Source organism: Coffea arabica, chromosome 7e (assembly GCF_036785885.1).
Source record: "Coffea arabica cultivar ET-39 chromosome 7e, Coffea Arabica ET-39 HiFi, whole genome shotgun sequence".
Classification (NCBI taxonomy): Eukaryota; Viridiplantae; Streptophyta; class Magnoliopsida; order Gentianales; family Rubiaceae; genus Coffea; species Coffea arabica.
This window is the reverse complement of record NC_092323.1, coordinates 18568006-18588093: the sequence shown is the minus strand read 5'-3', so window position 1 is coordinate 18588093 and position 20088 is coordinate 18568006. Positions and strand designations below refer to the sequence as shown.

General features: G+C 36.9%; 1 protein-coding gene across 7 annotated transcripts; it reads left to right on the top strand.

Moving 5' to 3' along the window:
• The first annotated feature begins 324 nt into the window (after positions 1 to 324).
• Positions 325 to 5504, top strand: LOC113701750 (uncharacterized). Of its 7 annotated transcripts, none has more exons than XM_027222523.2 (4): positions 325 to 2802; positions 3442 to 3499; positions 3580 to 3651; positions 4943 to 5504. In XM_027222523.2, the coding sequence occupies exon 1, from the start codon at positions 554 to 556 to the stop codon at positions 2474 to 2476; it is 1923 nt and encodes a 640-aa protein (XP_027078324.1). In that variant the 5' UTR covers positions 325 to 553; the 3' UTR covers positions 2477 to 2802; positions 3442 to 3499; positions 3580 to 3651; positions 4943 to 5504. The 7 variants fall into 7 exon arrangements, with proteins under 7 accessions (XP_027078324.1, XP_027078319.1, XP_027078322.1 ...); XM_027222518.2 differs by having other exon boundaries at positions 3580 to 4670; positions 4943 to 5368; XM_027222521.2 differs by having other exon boundaries at positions 3580 to 4670; positions 4940 to 5368.
• Positions 5505 to 20088: the final 14584 nt, after the last annotated feature.

The following is a 20088-nucleotide window of genomic DNA, read 5'->3' as shown; positions in this document are numbered from 1 at the left end:
AGTTATAACTTGTAAACAGGATAGGCAAAGAAGTCAGGTTTCTTTTTCTTTTTTTAATCTCATTTCATTATACAGTGAATTATTGATTAAATGAAGGTCATTACAGTCATTTTATTGTCACAATAGAGGTCAAGGTAATTTATAAAACCTAAGGGGAGCCAAGTGAAATTGTCATAAACCTCAATGGAGGTTTGTGAAATTATCCCTATTTCAAAAGCGAAGAAACCGATCAAATAGTGAAATACTACCTTAGATTTCGCACGTGAGAAGAAAATGAAAATTAAACCTTGCTGAGCTAAGCCGCGTGTCCATGATTTCATTCTCTTGACCTTTTCTAAACTGAAGTCTAGAAATTCGGCTTTTATAAACCTAATCCCAGAAGAAACCTCAAAAGCCGGCAACTCTTGAGGTCCTTCCAGGGACTTATAAACCAAACCCAAACCCCCCCAGAACCGATCACATTTGAGATATATGGTCTGATGAACCTTGCCAAGCTAAACCGCGTGTTCATTCATTCACATTTGAGAATCCTCATCAGCTGTAGAAGCAGAAGATGATGGCGATGCAGAGAAGAGTTTCTTCTGCCATAATTCTTTCCATTGCTCAGTCTCAGGAAGCAGCAGCAGCTTCATTAGGTACCACTGCTACTGCTAGGTGTACTACTCTTGCTTCATTTCTCTCTGCATTCCCAAACCCTAAAGCCCAATTAGCTTTTTATTCTGTTGTTAGTGGCAAAGTTAAGAATTATTCTGGAAAATCTCTGAAGTTTCAACCTGGATTGAGGAATGATATTAATAATGTCGACAGTCTTCATGATGCTCTGAGCTTGTACCGGCAGATGGTCCGGATGAGGCCTCTGCCTTGTGTTATTCAGTTCAATCAATTGTTGGACCGTATTGTTAAGATGAAGAATCATTATGTATCTGCTATTTCCCTTTTTAGAGATATGTGTGTCAAGGGCATTCCTGCTTATGAGGCCACCCTCAATGTTGTGATTAATTGTTACTGCCTCTTGGGTCGAGTGGATTTGGGGTTTCCTGTGTTGGCTGCTTTCATGAAGCGTGGTCTTGTTGCTGATGTAGTCACCTTTAGTACTCTACTCAAAGGACTCTTTCGAGAACATAGGGTCCCCCAGGGACAAGAATTGTTTAAGAAGATAATATTCGAAAAACTTTGCAAGCCCGATGAAGTTATGTTTCTGATTGTGATAGATGGACTCTGTAAGGTGGGGAACATTCAAATGGCCATTGAATTCCTAAGAGTCATGGAAAAAAGAACATGTAAGCCCCATGTTAAAGTGTACAATACCATCATTGACGGCTTTTGCAAAGATAAAATGGTCGACGAAGCTCTTGCCCTTTTGCAGGAGATGATTGAAAAGGGCATTCCCCCAAATGTTGTCACTTACAGTTGTTTGATTCAAGGTCTGTGCAACTTAAGCAGATGGGAGGATGTTAGCAAGATCTTTTCTGAGATGAAGGTTTATAAAATTATTCCAAATGTTATTACTTTCACTATAGTGGTGGATGCACTGTGTAAGGAAGGGCATATAGAAGATGCTGAAGATGTAGTCCAGATCTTGATCCAGCAAGGTCAAAATCCCAATCTGGTCACATACTGTTCCTTAATGGATGGGTACTGTTTACAGAGGCGAATAGATGACGCAAGGAGAGTTTTCAATACCATGGTTGCTAGCGGCCTTACACCTGATCTCCATAGCTATGGTATTCTGATAAATGCCTATTTCAAGACCAAGAAAGCGGAAGCAGCCATGAATCTCTTTCGAGAGATTCAGCATAAAGGTTTAACACCTAATATTGTTGTTTATACCACTGTCTTGCAGGGGTTATTTAGTTCAGGAAGGTATCTTAGTGCACTAGAAATTTTCAACGAGATGCAAGCTTCTGGCATGAAGCCTGATTTTCATACTTACTGTGTGGTGTTGGATGGATTATGCAAGACTGGACATGTCGACGAAGCATTGCAGTTATTCCATGCAATGGAAGCTGATGGAACAAATATTCACATTGGAATGTACAATATCATGCTTGATGGGTTGTGCAAAAGCAGGAGGCTCGATAGTGCTCGAGAACTTTTCAACAATCTCTCCCTTAAAGGATTGGATCCTGATGTTAGAACATACAGCACCATGATTGCTGGTCTGCTTTCAGAAGGTCTGCTCATCGAAGCCAAAGAGCTTGTTAAAAAGATGGAGGGGAAGGGTTGCCTGCCAAATGATTTTACATACAATATTATACTGCGAGGACTCCTTAAGGGAGGTCATTATGATGATGCGATGGTCTATTATGAAGAAATGGTTCATAGAGGATTCTTGCTGGATGCATCTACTTTTTCCATTTTACTTGATTCATCTGTTGAAAATCAGAACAATTCTTCTCTATTAATGTTGATGCTGAAGCTTGATCCTGATTGCAAGAAGCTTATGGATGGGGGACAAAGAGGACCTTCACATTAGTTGCAACATGTTGGTCCTGCTATTTATTTTGGCCCCTGAACTTTAATTTGCAGGAACTAACATTACTTGGGTTTGAATTGGATCCTGTTGTCACTTATCATCTTTGATGCAACTGAGCCTTAAAGGAGATCTCTTGGTCATATTTTGTGAAACACCTCCACGGTCTTTAGTTTGGTGGAGAAGCCGCATTACTTAGGGAAGTTCAATTGACAAGTGTGGCAGATCAAAGAAATCTGCTGCCGTTAATTGGATTTGTACCACTTCTTCTAAAAGACTTCTTGTTGATCTTTCCATGGAGAACCTCAGTGTGGCATATCACTTAAATGGTAACTTGTACAGGTTCATTTTGTTCATTATTCATGGGTGTCAGCAATTTAGCTTGCCTGTCAATTTTACTTCAGATAGCTAGTATTTGATTTTATTGGAAATGAGAAACAAAATGGCATATGCAAATATAGTTTGTGACTTTGAATTTCAAGAGAAGTTTTAAGCTGCATTTCTGTAATTTCGAGAAAACTTTTTCTAAGATAAAATTGTTACTTTTATTTTAATTCCTACATGGTGCCAAAAGTGCAGCCAGTTCGAAAGTGTAAAAAACTTTCTTGCTTTGGATTCACAGTTTGAGGTGCCATAAATAGGCATGGTTATTGATTTGTTTTAACTGCGTTTGAGTGAACCCAAACTTTTTAAGTATGATCCAAAAAAATGTTCTGATCACTTCCCATTTAATTGTCAATGCTGTACTAAATTATACAGACATTCAGTAGAAGTGTAGCAAAAATATCGTTCTTTTGCAGTAACCTTGAATAGTTCATCCAAGAAACTCTCCGTCCTTTTGTTTAAACAAATCTAGGTGTTGTTTAGTTGTTTATTGACAATAGGCTTGATTATTGGATTCTTTAATATTAATATTTGGTTGTTGCTGAGTTGCAATAATAACTAAAGAATAGGTTTTTATTGCACAGCTGCTATTGGGTCACCATCTGCAATAAAAGAAAAAAGTCTTACTGGCACATCACAATGGTACCAAGATATTTTTTCTAGTCTAGCAAGTTCCATATCTATCAATTTTTTTTAAATCTTGTTCATTTTTGGTGGAACAGGCGAGCAGTGGAATTTGTATCGCAGACTGAAGATTTGACGTCAGCTCAGACTTGATAGAGACAGTTTACTAGGTATTGAAACATATGGAAATAGTTATGATGAATTTTATATGAAAGGAATTGGCTGAAGTGATCAAGACTAATTTTTTACATCAGGGAAGATTTTTTAACTTCAAACCACGTCTTAGATAACGTTAGTTTAAATTGAATTGTGAGAAAATTAAGGGAAAGTCTTAATTTTATTTTATTTTATTTCTCGGTGACAAACATTGAATGACAAGTCTTGCATTGAATTTTTATGCAAGAGATCTGTTTTACAACGGTTCAAAATCATCCAAATTAACTGTCCTACGGACAACTTAATTATCTTTTCTAACAGCTTTAGAGGAGGATCCCCAATTTTGTGCAACAACATCCAAATTGTTAGACCGAAAAACTAATCTTGTTTCTGGATGCAGGAAAAAAGTTTGTGATAAAAGCTTTCTGTTAATGGGATTTTTTGTAGTAGCATCTATTTTGTGTAGCTGGTTCAGTTTGTGAAGAATTTCATCACAATATTCATTCCTACAGTATGCAGTAAATTTGAATTATTTACTGGAAAGATACTCACCATAGAATGGAAATAGTGAATGTGTATCTTGAATACCAGTAACCATTTTTTGTTTGTCATAAAATTCTTTGACAAGGTATTATTGGTCACTGAGGTGGAATTGGGAGATATTCATTGATTTTGCTAGTTATGACTGGGCATGATCTGCAGTGATATGAATGACCTTTCAGTAATTGTATAGTATCTATTTGTGCCTGTGATAAACCTTAAACCTGGAGAAAAAGGCCTGGACTGACCTAGTAGAAAAGAATTTCTTTTGATACAGCGCATGGCCTGGAGTACCTGCATGAGCATTGCAATGGTATAATTGTTCACCCTGATTTAAAGCCTCGAAACGTCCATCTGGATGATAACTTGGAAGCTTTCTTCGGTGGATACAAAATTATCAGATTGCAACTTAAATCCAGGGAACTGTGGGACACATTGCCCTTGAATAGTTGTATGTTCCTGCTGTGGTCTTATCGGTGCATTAATGAAATGGGTAAATACCTTGATTAGTGGTGTTGGAATATTTGAACTAGCTTAATTGATCTCTTTATTTAGCATTTTTGTCAAAGTTTACACTGTTGTCAAACTGTTATCATTAATCTTGAGTGATTGCAATTTGCAAACTAATCTTTGTCTTTGGCGGACTTCGTTTCTTTGTTAGTCAATTAGTAGGTCTTGGTTATTGAGTTGGTTGCCTCTAGTTCCAGTTCTAATTAAATTGGAAAGTCTCTTGTAGTGTTTGACTAGGTTGTTTTACTGTAGCAGATGTTTATGTCTACTGGGGCTGCTGCAATTTTTTCTGTACACCATAGAGCCTTCATGGCACCCACCGAGTTGCATCTGAAGGAAACCCCAATCTTGATGAACTTCGGTCTAACGTCCAATCCAAAGCCAGCTTTAAGTTGAAAGACATTGGTCCTGAGATACTGGTCCAAACCATTTGTGAATTGGATTGTGGTTAGTCGTTGGACCAAGTTCATCTAAATCTGAGCTGGAATGGATATGCATTGCTTTTTTGAAGAAATTCGTGCATTTCTGCTCGTAAGTATGTGTCCGCTAGTTGAAACTAAGTTGTTGAATGATTGCTTGTCCAGGACATTTGCATATCTGTTGTTTATCTTTCACAATTCTACTTGATTCTTCTTTCGTTTAGTACTGCCGTCAGTTAATGTTTGTCTTTGACCATGGAAAGGCAGAGTTTGTGTGTGATTGTGATGACTGATATTCATCCTGCAAGTTTGGGGTGTTTTCTTTTTTTTTTTTTGGGGCCCCCTTTTATAATGGGAAGAGTTCTAGAATTGAAATCTTGATGCATTTCGGTGGTTTATTTTATTATCTTTATTTTCATATGTTTAAAAGAGGCTAGGGTCATAAATGTGTCATGAAATTCACTGGTTTCTTTTGGGTAGGGGTGAGCAAACGGTGCATATTCGATAATTCGATTATATGAATTCGGTAAATTCAGTTATTGGACTTACAGAAATCTAAACCGCTTTCAAATTCGAATTGAAAATACCCGAATTCATTCAATTCCGAATTTGAATTCGAAAACGGTAATGAATTCGGGTAAACCGAATTCATTTTAAAAAAAATTTGTTGAATCCTTTAATTGCAGTTTTCGGCCTAATTAAAATAATAAGTATTATAGTTATACTATATAGTTATGTATTATACCTATACTTAATTAAATATTATCTAATTCTAGTCATGTATAAAATAATAAGTACTATAGTTATGTTATGTATTGTTGTATATTTGTATTATTATAGTCATATAACAATTAACAAATACTAAAATAGTAGTAGATTGTACATCATTATCATTATATATTATTATTATCATAAGTACATGATAATATCATATACTAACTATTATTAATAGCATTTACCTATATAATATAATAATATATTAGTAGTATATACTAATACTAAACCAATTCTTTATAAACGAATTCGAAATCGGTTATTATCAAATTCATAATCTCATTACCTATTTCATACCGTATTAGAATTCAGTGAATTCGGTAAATATCGCTTTTGTACAAAATTACCAAATATTCGATTTCAAATTATCAAATTGAATTTGAATTCGAGTATGAATTCGGTACGTACCAAATTTGCTCACCCCTACTTTTGGGAATGTCTTGAACGGATTCAGCTTTCGATTAAAGGTGGATGTCTGGTTGTTCTTGAATCCTCAGAGTTTGTCTTTCCCCTTGTTTGCAGAAGCTATTGCTTCTTTTCTTCTTTAGAGGATTGAATAACAATTTGACATCCTGATTTCTGTATACTGCGAATGTTTGGCATTCTGGCAACTAGATCTGTTTAACTATTTTTGGAGGCAGTTGCCATGTTTAACATTTATTATTTCTGAATTCTCAACTTTCCAAGATGGCAGAGTATCTTCAAATGATAAGGCGCAGGAAACATGCAGGCATCAAGTATGATTTTTTTTAAGCTCAAAAAAAGTATGATTTTTTTTATTTAGTTTGTTTTATTAAGTTGTTAAGCAAGGTTATAATTTGTTAGTTTTCATACCTTAACTGATTTGGTGAATTTAAAAAGTCTCAACGTGACTTTTAAAGAATCACAAAACAGCCATCATCTCCCTCCCTCCCTCAAAAGGATCGAAAGTGATGCTCAACCTCATCCTTGGTGAATCAAACTTGCATCCTGTCGGTGAAGAGTAAACTCATGAAATATTTTAGTGTATGTATTTTTTAAATGAATTTACTTGGACCAATACATGATTTTCTTTTAGTCTTTTTGGGGTCGGGTCTCTCATGCCACGCCTCTCTACACGCCAAGCGTCCTTTCTCCTCGACCTTGGAGAGGCGAAAATTAAGACGACAAAAAAAAAAAAAAAAAGAATCAACCGTTCAACTATTCATTTCCTTTATTTTATACTGAAATCAGTGAAATTTCAACAGAAAAACAAGGAATAATTCAGAATGAATTTAAGTCTTAAGAAACTTCTGAGTTATGGGAGTGACTCAACCAATGAGTATAAGCTCCATTATCATTTGAAAAAGTCAAAATCTTCTAATTTTCCTTGCCACATATGGTCTGAATTTTTGCTCTATTCTCTTTTTTTTTTCCATTAACAAGGTAGTCAATACATGTATTTAAGATTATTAGCGTTGATCAAGTGACTAAAAGAGTTCTTGTTGCTAGGTTTAGGAGAGTCAGTCGGGCTTTATGAACTGTATTTTGACATACCCAAGGTTTAAAATATAAATGGGGCTTTCGGATTTTCGGGCTTTGTAATTCATCATTTAATATGAATTTGGGCTTATATTGGGTTCAATCCAAACTCATTATTAACTGCATAATTATATATAATATATTAATATTTAGGAATTATTATGAATTTGTATATAAAGAACTACGGTAAAATATAGAAAATCTCCTTGAAGTTATGCGAACATAAAGAAATATCTTCTATAGGCTATAGTTTCAAAACATACACTTCGGTACTTCATGGTTTGGACTAATTTTAAAAAGTGACGGAAATCGTCCAAATAACGAATTTGGAATTCATGCGCTTCTTTTGCGAGTATTTGTATTGGAAACAAACAAATTTTTAATTGATATACTTATTACATTCATAGAATTATAATACAGAATAGTTCTCATGTGATTAAACAAATCTACAGAAAAAAATCCTTTATAATTTTAAATCATACAATCCAGTACCTCGTAGTTTGAACTAATGTGAAAAATCGGCAAAAATCATTTAAATTGACGAATTTGAGGTTGCTTAACATGTAGACATCAAGTATGATTTTTTTTTAAGCTAAAAAAAAAGTATGATTTTTTTTCTTTTGTTTGTTTTACTAAGTTGTTAAGCAAGGTTACACTTTGTTATTTATCGCGCCTTAACCAATTTGGTGAATCTAAAAAGTCTCAACGTGACTCTCAAAGAATCACAAATCAAAGTAGCCATCATCTCCCTCCCTCCCTCCCTCAAGAGGATAGAAAGTGACACTCAACCTCATCCTTGGTTAATCAAACTTGCATCTTGTAAGTGAAGTGACTCGACCAACGAGTATAAGCTCCATTATTATTTAAATAAGTCAAAACCTTCTAATTTTTCCTTGCTATATATAGTTTGATTTTTTTGCTCTATTCTTTTTTTTTTCATTAACAAGGTAGTCAGGACATGTATTTAATATTATTAGCATTTGTCAAGTGGTCAAAAGAGTTCTCGTTGCTAGGTTTGGGAGAGTCAATTAGGCTCTATGAACCGTTCTTTGACATTCCCAAGCTTTAACATAAATGGGGCTTTTAGGCATTTCGGCTCATCATTTAATATGAAATTTGGGCTTATATCAGGTTTGATCCAAGCTTATTATTAACTACTACATAATTATATATAATATATTAATATTTATGAATTATTATGAATTTGTATATAAAGTATTAAATTTAATGTTATAATATGTATAATTATATATTATATATATCATTTAATATGCAATTATATGTATATTACATATAATTATACATGTGAACAGTTCAAGCTTTAATTGGGTTTAAGCCTAGTAAATAACATTTCTTATTAGATAAAGTAGGAGAAATTCCACTTTGTCTCTTTATATTGTCCCCTAACTCTGTGAAGTGATTAGTTATGCCCTACTTTGAACCAAAAAGACATACACTATGAAATGAAGTATTATTTGAAATCAAAAGAAGAATTTTAGACTTTGTGTGCATAAAAATGAACCAATGATGTTTATTTGCAATCGCCTTCAAAATTAAAAGTGTACATAGTGCAATAAGGATATATGTAGTTTTGATTCTCAATATTTGGTACTTGTGCGATTTAAATCTGTAACATTTCAACGAAAGCAAATCTGATCTATAATATTTGGCATTAAGTATGGCTTCTTTTTTAGTCCCTATGGTTTCATCAAAAACAAATCTAAGCCTTAATATTTGACAGGTGTCGAGCCTGTACAATAATAAATGCCTGCTCAAACAAAATATGATTTTTATAGATAGTGATAAGCAGGGTCGTATCCTCAGGGATTGGGGATATTTGTCTCTTTGAAGTTTCTATTGGCAATGGGGGTTTTATCGGAATAAAGCTAAAAACAATTAAGTAATTCAACAAAAAACAAACAATTAACTAATACAAATGTAGACAGGAATTAAATCAATAATAGACAAATTCTAGCCAAGGATACAACTTCTCAAACGCAGTCCATTTATCCGATCATTGATGCAAGGAAGGCTCACTTAATTTGTTAATAGATTAGTTATAGTCGCCAACAAGCTCTGATAACTAGCTTTTCCTTAATTTATTGATAACCAAGGCACGACCATTAATTACCCCTAATCAGGAAGCACTCCTAGGTACAACTGTAGGAGTTCATCCCTTAATTGCATTAAGAGTTAGAAAAGCCTAACTCTAATCAATAAAACGCTACGAGGGTTATTTAGATCAGATCACACGTTCCCCTAGTGTGTATAAACGCTAGTTGCCACTGATATTAATCGATTAAACAATTACGAATTTAATTGATTAATTTAGCAGGAGATTAAAAGTCACCTTGAATATCGGGCCCTTGACATCCAATTAACAAAATAATCTCATAAAAATTCAAATAAAAAAACATACAAATATCAACAGATTAAGGAACGCATGAAAACTAATTCGATCTCACAGATATTCGGAACTGCATCGTCGCGTTGATTATTGACTAGATGAAAAGTTTAGTCACGCCTCATGAGAAAATTTTCACGCAATTTAATTGATTTCGAAAACATCTCCTTTTGTCTAATACAAATCCAGAATAAAAACTGTTTTTCCGTTGGCCTAATAGCAAGAACGGAAGAAGCCAAAAACAAAGAAACGAAGAAACGGGACCAAAAAAACAAAAGAACGAAGCTGTCCCTAATCTAAACAATCACCAGCCTTTTTTCTAGTTGGGCCCCTCCGAATAAGGAAAAAAAAACAAAAGGTAAAGCACTGCCGAATGTTCCTTGTCTTCCGTTTCCTAATACTAGTAAAACTCCCTAATACTAGTAAACTCCTAGTCAGCAAAAGGAAAGGACTCTGTTGTAGCATAATGTGGAGCCAAATTTGTAAATATCTTGGAAGCTTTCCACGTGCAGAGCATTCTCTCAAGAAGGTCTCCCTTTTTAGCACTTTTCTGCTCCACTTCCTGAAATTAGATCCAAATACCAAATATAAGTATATGTTAACACTTAAAATAATATCTGGCAAAGGCAAAAAGGGAAATTAACCATAAAATTAATAACAAATTATGCCATATCAATTCCCCCTACATCTAAATCATGTTTGTCCTCAAGCATGAGAACAACTAAACTTAAACAATGGTCAGCTCTCACGTCATCTATTGCAAAGCTTTGCTTACACCAAAATCAAGGTTCAGTGGCTAAGTGTCAAGACATAATCCTCTCGGTTAGTTCTTGAAATCACAGACTCATCCAATTCATGTCTAACTCGTCTAGGAAAGCAAAATATTAAACTAGCAACAGTTAACAATTGGTCCAACTGGCAATCAAAATCTCAACATTGAAAACCAAGGATCGGCGGGCCAATATGATCATATGCTTACGTATTTTTCACATCTGTTTCCTTTCTCTTTTCTCTCTTTTTTTTTTTGTTTTTCTTCTCTTTTGAACAAATAAATGTTTTGTCCCAAACCATTCAAGTCTTTTGACATGAACCTTGACATTTTGTAGATGAAAGAACCCAGTTACTCAACTTTTCACCGCTTCAAGACCACCTACTCATAGATATCGCCATTTGTTGACGTGAAAATCAACACTTGTGGTAAAAACTCCCGGTTACTGGGTGACAACACTAGCGGAGTATAGCCATATGTTATTCACAACAAAACACCAAAATACCAGACAATTAAAGATCATAACCCACGTCATCTCCTAAACATGGAGAACTAAGATTAATAGTTGACCAATCCACACAACAGTTGCTAGCAAAATATTTACATTGCCTAAACAAGTTAACCACAGTTTGCACAAAGTTATTAAACTCACGGTATTCACCAAGACAATATGCTCAAGCTTGCAACTGAAGCTAAATTCACAGAATAAACCACATCTAGCAATAGAAGAATACGTTACCGGGCAATTGTTGATCACCAAGATAAGTAGTAAGAAAAGCAGAAATTAAAGAGACACCAGTCAAATCCCCCCCCCCCACACCTGAATGGCACATTGTCTGCAATGTAACAAATAAACAGCAAAAGTAAGAAGAAGGGCAACGGAACTCCCCTGAAATAACGGGGACCGTGATGGGTCACATTAGTGGGCGAGGCAGAAAAGGAGGTGGAAAACCCGTGTGGTGCAAAAACGCTGCCAGATTCCGCACCATTTGGGCCACATTGGCATCAATATTAGTCATCCGAGCCTTTAGATTTTGAACTTGTATTCGAAATTGGTGCCAGTCATCAGCCCCTGGAGTTGGAGGAGGCGGGGCAGAAGTAGACGGACCCGGATCAGCGCCAGCAGAGGAGGAACGGGCAGAAGAGTGTCAAGGAGGGACGCGAGTCGGCCCTGGGAGGGTAATCTCCCACCCGCTATCACCCTCCCTGACCATACCCATCTTTTCTAAGCAAGGAATGTCTAAGGGCTCCATTTGACAGGCTACATGCAAATCATGGTTAGAAAAATCAAATAAATGCAGATTAACAGCCAAATGGGTAATATATGACCCAAGAATCAAGAGACGCTTCTTTTTAGTCAAAACAGACTTGAATTGAGAAGCAAGCCAGCACCCCAAATTAACCTTACTGTTATTGTGCATATACCAAATAAAAAAGAATTTCGATTTAGACAAAATTTCTGAACTATCCCGCCTATCCGAGAAATTATAGGCCAAGAAACGTTGGATATAGCGAGATGTCGGGTCTTTCAGATAGGAACTCTTGGACTGATGAGGGTCGCAATTAGCATTGTCAACAGATATATCCTCCCAAATATATCCATAGCAGGAGAAGAAGAGCTCTACATAGTCACAAGCACTCTCGGCATATTTACGAGAGTCGGCGGAGGCCCTATCAATTAAACCAAAGGCTAGGTTAAAATCAGTGATTCAGTGATGGAGCTCCTGACCCATTCACCGAAAACGAATGACGTTGGGGGTAGAGACTGTATAACTGGTAGGAAAGTTGAACTCGAAATGTGGTATAAAACTCCCTAACCAACTCAATAAATGCTGGACAGTTAACAATATTAGCATAGGGGTGCCACCCAATGGCTGTGAACAAACGGTCAAAGTCAACCCTAATATTCAGAATACCCATAGTGGTGGCGTCCAAAAATCGGTAGAGGATAATATGCCGTTCATAACAAATAGCATATCGTTACTTTGTCGGCGGCCCTGGTGTAGATCAAGTTACATGCAAAATGTGAAGGGTCGGAAATATGGACGCCCTTCTACCTACCAAGGCGAGCTCACTTGCCCGAGGAAGAAGGGTCGTGTGAGGAATCGGAGGCTGGAATGGTGGGTTGGATTAGGGTAGGCTGAGGTCGAGAGGCTCTGGACCTAGAAGAGAGATTTGGTCTCACTATTGTCGCCAACAGGCAACCCAAGCAATAGAAACAAAATTGCCAACAGATAGATGAACAAGTAAATGCAGATTAATAGAAATCAATATCCTCTTGTGAAGTCAACAATCAACCCAACAAGCACTGGTATCTCCTAGTTGAAAAGGCAGAAGCAAAACTAATTCAACCAAAAGCGCAACAGAAGCTCCAATAGAATCAATAAACTCCCAAACAACTCAGCTCTCAGTCGAGAGGTAGATGACCCCAACAAAGCAATTGAATGCAACCAATTTTAACAAGTAAAACAACTGTCAGAGGTGCCTTTCAAATATCAACTCAATCAACAGGAATTGTAACACCCACAGAAAATCAACAGAGGATTGACAATCTATTGAACAGACGATTCAAAGAACCCAGGGATAGCACTGTGTTTATCACAAAAATTAACGAAATAAAGGCTGTGGTCTCTTAATTGAATCGTCAAATACTCCCATAAACCAACAAACTGAACAAATGCCCAAGCCAATCAACAGTGTAATCAATATTCAGACAATCTCCATCAATGCAATTTAACGCAAATAAATTCCAGTAGAGGAGTCCTCTATTGAGTCCAATAACCAAACCCAACAATTGATACTCCAAATAAGCAGGTAATAGGTGAGAATGGTACCTCCACCATGGCGAGAGAGAGAGACAGCTAGTGGCGGATCGCGGCGAGGCCAGGGGGCGCAGCGTGCAACGAACTGAGCAAGGATGGCGTGGTGTGCTGGTGGGCCTGAAGACTCGCGGCGCGCGGAAGGAGAAAGCGGGGAGGCGTGTGGTGGAGGGGCGCAACGGAGGCGGCGGTGGGTCTCGGCCTGCGGGTGGCACGTGGACAGCAACAGCGGCTCTTGGAAGCCACTTTTTGCAATTTAACCCATACCTTCCTCGCATAGGCACACCATGATTCCACTTCCTGCCAACGTCGCGAGATGTTGAGGTTTTACCAATATGGCATGAGTACGCCAAGTTTTGGAAAAGTAATCTAATCCTGGGGTGATTTTTTTTTGCAAATTAATGTTTGCCCTCCTTGCGTGGGCACACCAAGATTTCTTGGCCTGCCTGCGTTTCGAACATGGCGTGGACACGCCAAGATTGGTAAAAGTCTCCTGACCATGACACCGGGACTTATAAGATTAACGCGTGCTCTCCTTGCGTGGGCACGCCAAGATTTCCTGTCCTGGTCACAGTTGAGAAAAGTATCAAGATCAATTAGTACCCAAGTGAGAAATGACAAATTTAAGGCATTGAACAATGAAAAAAATAAACAAAATCAATATTTGCGTTACCTCCCAAAAAGCGTCTCTCTTTAACGTCTTAGACCAGACGTGGCCCAAAATTCGCTTAAACTAAGCAAGTTGGGTCTTCTAGTTGCATCATCTCCACTCGTTCAACTGAAAACTCTTCATAATATGGTTTGAAATGGTGACCATTCAACACAAAATTTTTCTCCATTTTCAAACTTTGGATCTCCACTGCACCATAGTGAAAGACATTAGTCACAACAAAGGACCGATCCAACGAAAACGTAATTTACTTGAAAATAGTTTCAGTTTCTAGCAATACAGTAGAACCTTTTGCCTGCAGACGAATGTCTTCTTAGAGATTTGTTGGTCATGAAAGATCTTATTTTTCTCTTTATAAATCACAGTATTTTCGTATGCTTCATTTCGAATTTCCTCCAACTCTTGTAACTGCAACTTTCTTTGAATTTCACCCTCCACAATGTCCATATTGCATTGCTTAACTGTCCAAAATGCTCTATGCTCGAACTCGACTGGAAGGTGACATGACTTCTCAAATACCAACCGATAAGAGGACATGCCAATGGGGGGTCTTGTACACCGTCCTGTATGCCCATAATGCATTTTCTAGTCTCATACTCCAATCATTTTTATCGGATCAGACCATTTTCTCTAAAATCGATTTCTATCGAATCGTTTGACCGTTTGTTTGAGGATGGTAGGATGTGGAGAGTTTATGCAAGACATTGTATCTCCTAAAACTGCCACAATCGTTTTGTTGCAAAAATGGCTACCCCGATCACTTACAATCGCTCCCGGCATTCCAAAGCGGACAAAAATATTAGACTTGACGAATTCTGCAACCATTTTGAAATCATTAATACGGGTGACTTTTGCTTACACCTATTTCGAAACATAGTCTACTGCAAACAATATATACAAAAAATCAAAAGATGAAGGAAAAAAACTTATAAAGTCGATACTCCAAACGTCAAAAATTTCAACGAAAATCATTGAAATTTGGGTCATTTGATCCCTATGAGAGAGACTACCTACTCGTCGACACTTATCACAGGACTTACAAAATGAGTAGGCGTCCTTGAAGAGGGTTGGCCAATAGAAACCACTCTCCAACACTTTACGAGCCGTTCTCTTTGGTCCGAAATGACCTCCACATGCAAAAGAATGACAATATGTTAATATTGAGTGGAATTCATTCTCACTTACGCATCTTCTGATGACTTGGTCGGCACCACGCTTCCAGAGGAAGGATCATCCGAGATGTAATACTTTGCGTCACTTCTCAATTTGTCTCTCTTTGCTTTGGGCAATCCTGCAGGGAGCTTGTCAGTGACTAGAAAATTAACAATATCTGCATACCAAGGCAAAAATAAATTAACAAAGAATAAATGTTCATCGGAGAAAGCTTCTCTCAATGGGAGGTCGTCCTCGACGACTTGTACTCGACTCAAGTGATCCGCCACCAGATTTTTCGCCTCTTTCTTATCTCTGATCTCCAGGTCGAATTCTTGTAACAACAATATTCATCTTATCAGTCGAGATTTTGCATCTTTCTTGGTCAACAGATATCACAACGCTGCATGATTAGAAAATACAATGACTTTAGCACCTAATAAGTATGAACGAATTTTTTCTAAAGCAAAAACAACCGCCAAAAGCTCATTTTCGGTAGTTGGATAGTTCAGTTGAGCTCCGTTCAAGACTTGAGACGCGTAATAGATAGCATGGACTGCTCTTCCCACTCTTTGACCGAGCACCACGCCCACCCCATAATCACCGGCGTCGTACATGATCTCAAATGGTAGATTACAATCAAGGGGTTGGATAATCGGTGGCGAGGTCAATAGAACTTTCAACTTATCAAACGCCCTCTTGCATGTTTCATCAAATGCGAAGGCCGCATCTTTTAATAAAAGTTGGAACAATGGTGCTTCAATTTTCGAGAAATATTTAATGAACCTTCGATAGAAACCTGCGTGACCCAAAAAAGAACGTACTTCCCGCACACTCGCGAGGTAAGGTAAAATTGATATAACGCTTATTTTTGCCTTATCAACTTCAATACCTCTAGACGATACTACATGACCCAAAACTATCCCGTGTTCGACCATAAAGTGGCATTTTTTTAATTAAGCACGATATTAACTTCTATACACCTTACTAAAATTAATTTCAGGTTATCTAGATAGTTATCAAAACTTTCACCATATACGCTAAAATTGTCCATGAAAATCTGAATAATCTTCCCAACATACTCTGAAAAAATGCTTACCATGCATTTTTCGAAGGTGGCAGACGCATTGCACAATTCGAATGGCATTCTTCTGTATGCAAACGTTCCAAACGGGCACGTGAACGTGATCTTTTTCTGGTCCTCGGGTGCAATAGTAATTTGGAAATAATCTGAAAATTCATCCAAAAAATAATAATAAGTTCAACATGCTAATCGCTCTATCATTTGATCACTAAAAGAAAGGGAAAAATGATCATTTTTATGACGGCGTTTAATTCCCGATAGTCGATACACTACCGCCATCCGGTGGGCTTTCGAACTGGCACGAGTTCACCCTCTTGATTTGATTCTACCGTCACCCCTGCCTTCTTCGAGACCACCTATACTGGACTCACCTATGGGTTATCTGATATTGCGAATATAATTTCCACATCCAGCAGATTTAGAATCTCTTTCTTTACGACCTCCATCATGAGGGGATTTAGCCTCCGTTAAGCCTGCCGCATGGGTTTAACACGCTTCTCGAGTCGAATCCGATGCGTACACACCGTGGGGCTAATTCCTTTGATATCAGCGATGGTCTATCCTATCACCTGCTTATGTTTCCTAAGAACTCGAATTAGCTTGTTTTCTTGAACTTTTAATAAACCCGTGGAGATAATCACTGGGAGTGTCTTTTCCTCACCTAAATATGCATATTTCAGGTGTTTCAGCAGGGGTTTCAATTCCAAGATAGGTGCCTGCACCACAAATGGAAGTAACCTTTGGTGAGGTTCGGGTGTGAAAATGGACGCGAGGTCATACCTTAATTTCATGGTTGGCAACGATTGCAACGCTCCAATCACGCATTTTAGCTTTTCGCTCAACTCTACCCCATTGGTCGTTTCTGACTCGAAGTGCTTAGTCAAGGTGACTTCTAACTCATCCCTACCACCAATTTCAAAAATCTCCTGTATCGCAGAGTTAATAGCACTTACAGAGAAGACAGAGTTGAAATTTGAATCTGAAGGATATTTCATGGTTTCAAAGATGTTAAAATGAACGATTTTTGCCATCAAATTTCATAGATAAAGTACCTTTATTAACATCAATTTTAGTCTAGACAGTGCTAAAAAATGGTCTATCTAACAGTAAGGGTGATAGGTTGAGAGAGTGATCATCATCCATATCAAGCACATAAAAATCAGTTGGGAATACCAATTCATTAATTTTTATCAAAACATCTTCAATCAACCCTTCAGGGTAGGCATTGGTTCGGTCAGTTAGTTGGATTATTATCTCAATTTCTTTTAAAGGACCCAAGTTCAAAGAAGTATATATGGACTTTGGCATGAAATTAATTGATACTCCTAGGTCTAATATTGTCTTTCCACTCAAGGTGTCACCTATCCTACAGGGAATAGTAAATATACCTGAGTCCCCGCATTTCGGTGGAAGATTTCTTTGTAAAATTGCTGATACGTTCTCCCCCACTATAACTCGTTCATCTCCTTTCAACCGCCTTCGATTGACACACAAGCCCCTAAAAAACTTTGCGTATCTGGGTGTTTGTTTGATCGCATCTAGCAGGGGAATGTTAATTTTCACATTGCGGAAGATCTCCAAAATCTCTTTCTCCTTGTCCTACTTCTTTGGTTTCTCCAACCTACTAGGAAAGAAAAGTGGGTTAGTCTTAACCGTAGTGATTGGGTCCGAGAGTACCTCGAGATCTTTGTTGCATCTGCCTTCCTCTTCAAACTCTTTTTCAATTCGTTCCTCGTCCTTGTCCTTAGGAATCACAAGTTCGGATTCTCGAATTTTCTTTCCACTCTTTAAGGTCATTGCGCTCACATTCTTCGGATTCAATTCGGGTTGAGATGACTGATAAGTGAATATTTAACGTACATTTTATACAGTTTGGCATGAACTTTTTGGTATGTTTTGAGAATATTAAAACCATATTAAAACTTTTTTAGGTATAAATTGCTTAAGTGTCGTTTGAATAATGAAAACCCGAAAAATGAATAGATTAATGCATAAACTTGTGATATTTTGAAGGCCATCAATGCATGAACCTCACACATATGATTAAAAAGACATAAGCATTAGTGATGGAGAAAAAACATACCAAAGAAAAAGAGTTCGGATCCGAGCGAAATAGGTGTGAGCAAAAAAAACATGGAACGAAGATGGAGAAAAAGAGAAGATGAAAGCAAATTGAGATGGATCCGAGCTCGAATCCATCCATACCAAAGAGGGATCCGAGCCCTCGTCTAAACTTCTGGAGTAATGGATCGAAAATCAGTTGATCCGAGCTCGGATCACTTTGAGGAAATTCTCAGATTAGCTAGGATCCGAGTTCGGATCATACTTAACCCCTCGGATCCAAGGCCTCAGATCTGCCTCTCTCCTCTGCAAGTGGCTTGGTCATTTTTCTTCTTTTTTTTTCACACTACTTTTCAGCTATATTTGGTAAGAGAATTCGGTGACATATGCTTCGATGCCAAAGAGAGGACAATATGATTTATTGTCAAGTCAAAAATCATTGCTTTTGACTTTCTTAACAAGATTGAGGATTGAGATTCATGAGAAAATGGAAAAGGAACTTTTCACCAGCTTTTATGGAGGGCAACAAGGAGAAGGTCAGAGATCATACGGAGACTAGCAATTTCTTGTAGACAATTCTCTCTAACTAGCAAATATTGCAAGGAGCACTTGAAAACTTCATCTTGTAATTTTCTAGTGCAAGACATAGCAGAATTTTGAGGGTTTCACCATTAACTTGGCTAAGTTTTTCTTTATACTTCTTGTATTTGTAACTTGTCATATTTTCTATTAATGAAGTTATGAATTTGATTGTTATATCATTCATGAGTAACTAAATTTTTAAATCTAGGGAGTAGATGAAACTTATGGGCAAGTGATATAAATTGAATGTGATTTACACTTTGTGTATCTTGTATTAACTTGTCTACTTGTGCATTGTTGATTACTTGTTGTTGTTTGATCACCAATAGCAGGTTTATAGTTGTTATTACTCAATGAGAATTGATAGCAGCAATGGAATAACATGAGTAGAGCTTGAGTTGTATGTTCATGAGAATAGAAATACATTCAAGTGAATTAAATTTACATTTCATGAATGAAGTAAGAACAGAGTTAGTTATTCACCAAGAGATTAGGAAATACTAGGCTGTTCTAAACCATTATTATCATGATAATGAGATTTTGACAATTTTGGAAATGAATCCCTGGTTGAACAAGAGGAGTAACAAGTATTAAATTCATTCATTTGAATCTTTTGTACCATAAGTGGAATCTATATCCCTAGATTCAATTTTTTAGTAAATTTTCTTCAATTATATCTTACATTTATTAAATCAGATTTGTAAGCAATAGTAATATAATTTTTCTGTTCAAATTCATTATAAGTCTAAATAATAGAGAAAATAAGGATCTAATACTTGTAGACATTGCTACTCGTGGGATCGACCCGATTAATGCTCTAAACTACTAGTTTGGCTTACATACTTGCAGTCAACGGGTATAAATTGAAATTAAACTTGCACTTATAATATAACAAAAAAACCATCAAATTTTTGACGACGTTATAGGGGAGCAGCAATATTAGGACCTAATCATCTCTATTACTTTAGACAGCTATATTTTTATTAGTTAAGCTGTTTATAGTTAATTTTGCATTTTAATCAGTTTTGTGACAATAGAAACTGTATAATGTCTCTTATTTCTGCTTGTAGTGTATGCACCGGGTATTTTGAAAAGTTGCACCTTTTGATCCAGAAATTGAAAGGACACTACGTAAACAAAGAAGGCATACACCACAGCAAGAGGACT

Coding starts and splice junctions, on each gene's coding strand:
- LOC113701750 (XM_027222529.2), top strand. CDS start 554: ATGATGGCGATGCAGAGAAGAGTTTCTTCTGCCATAATTCTTTCCATT.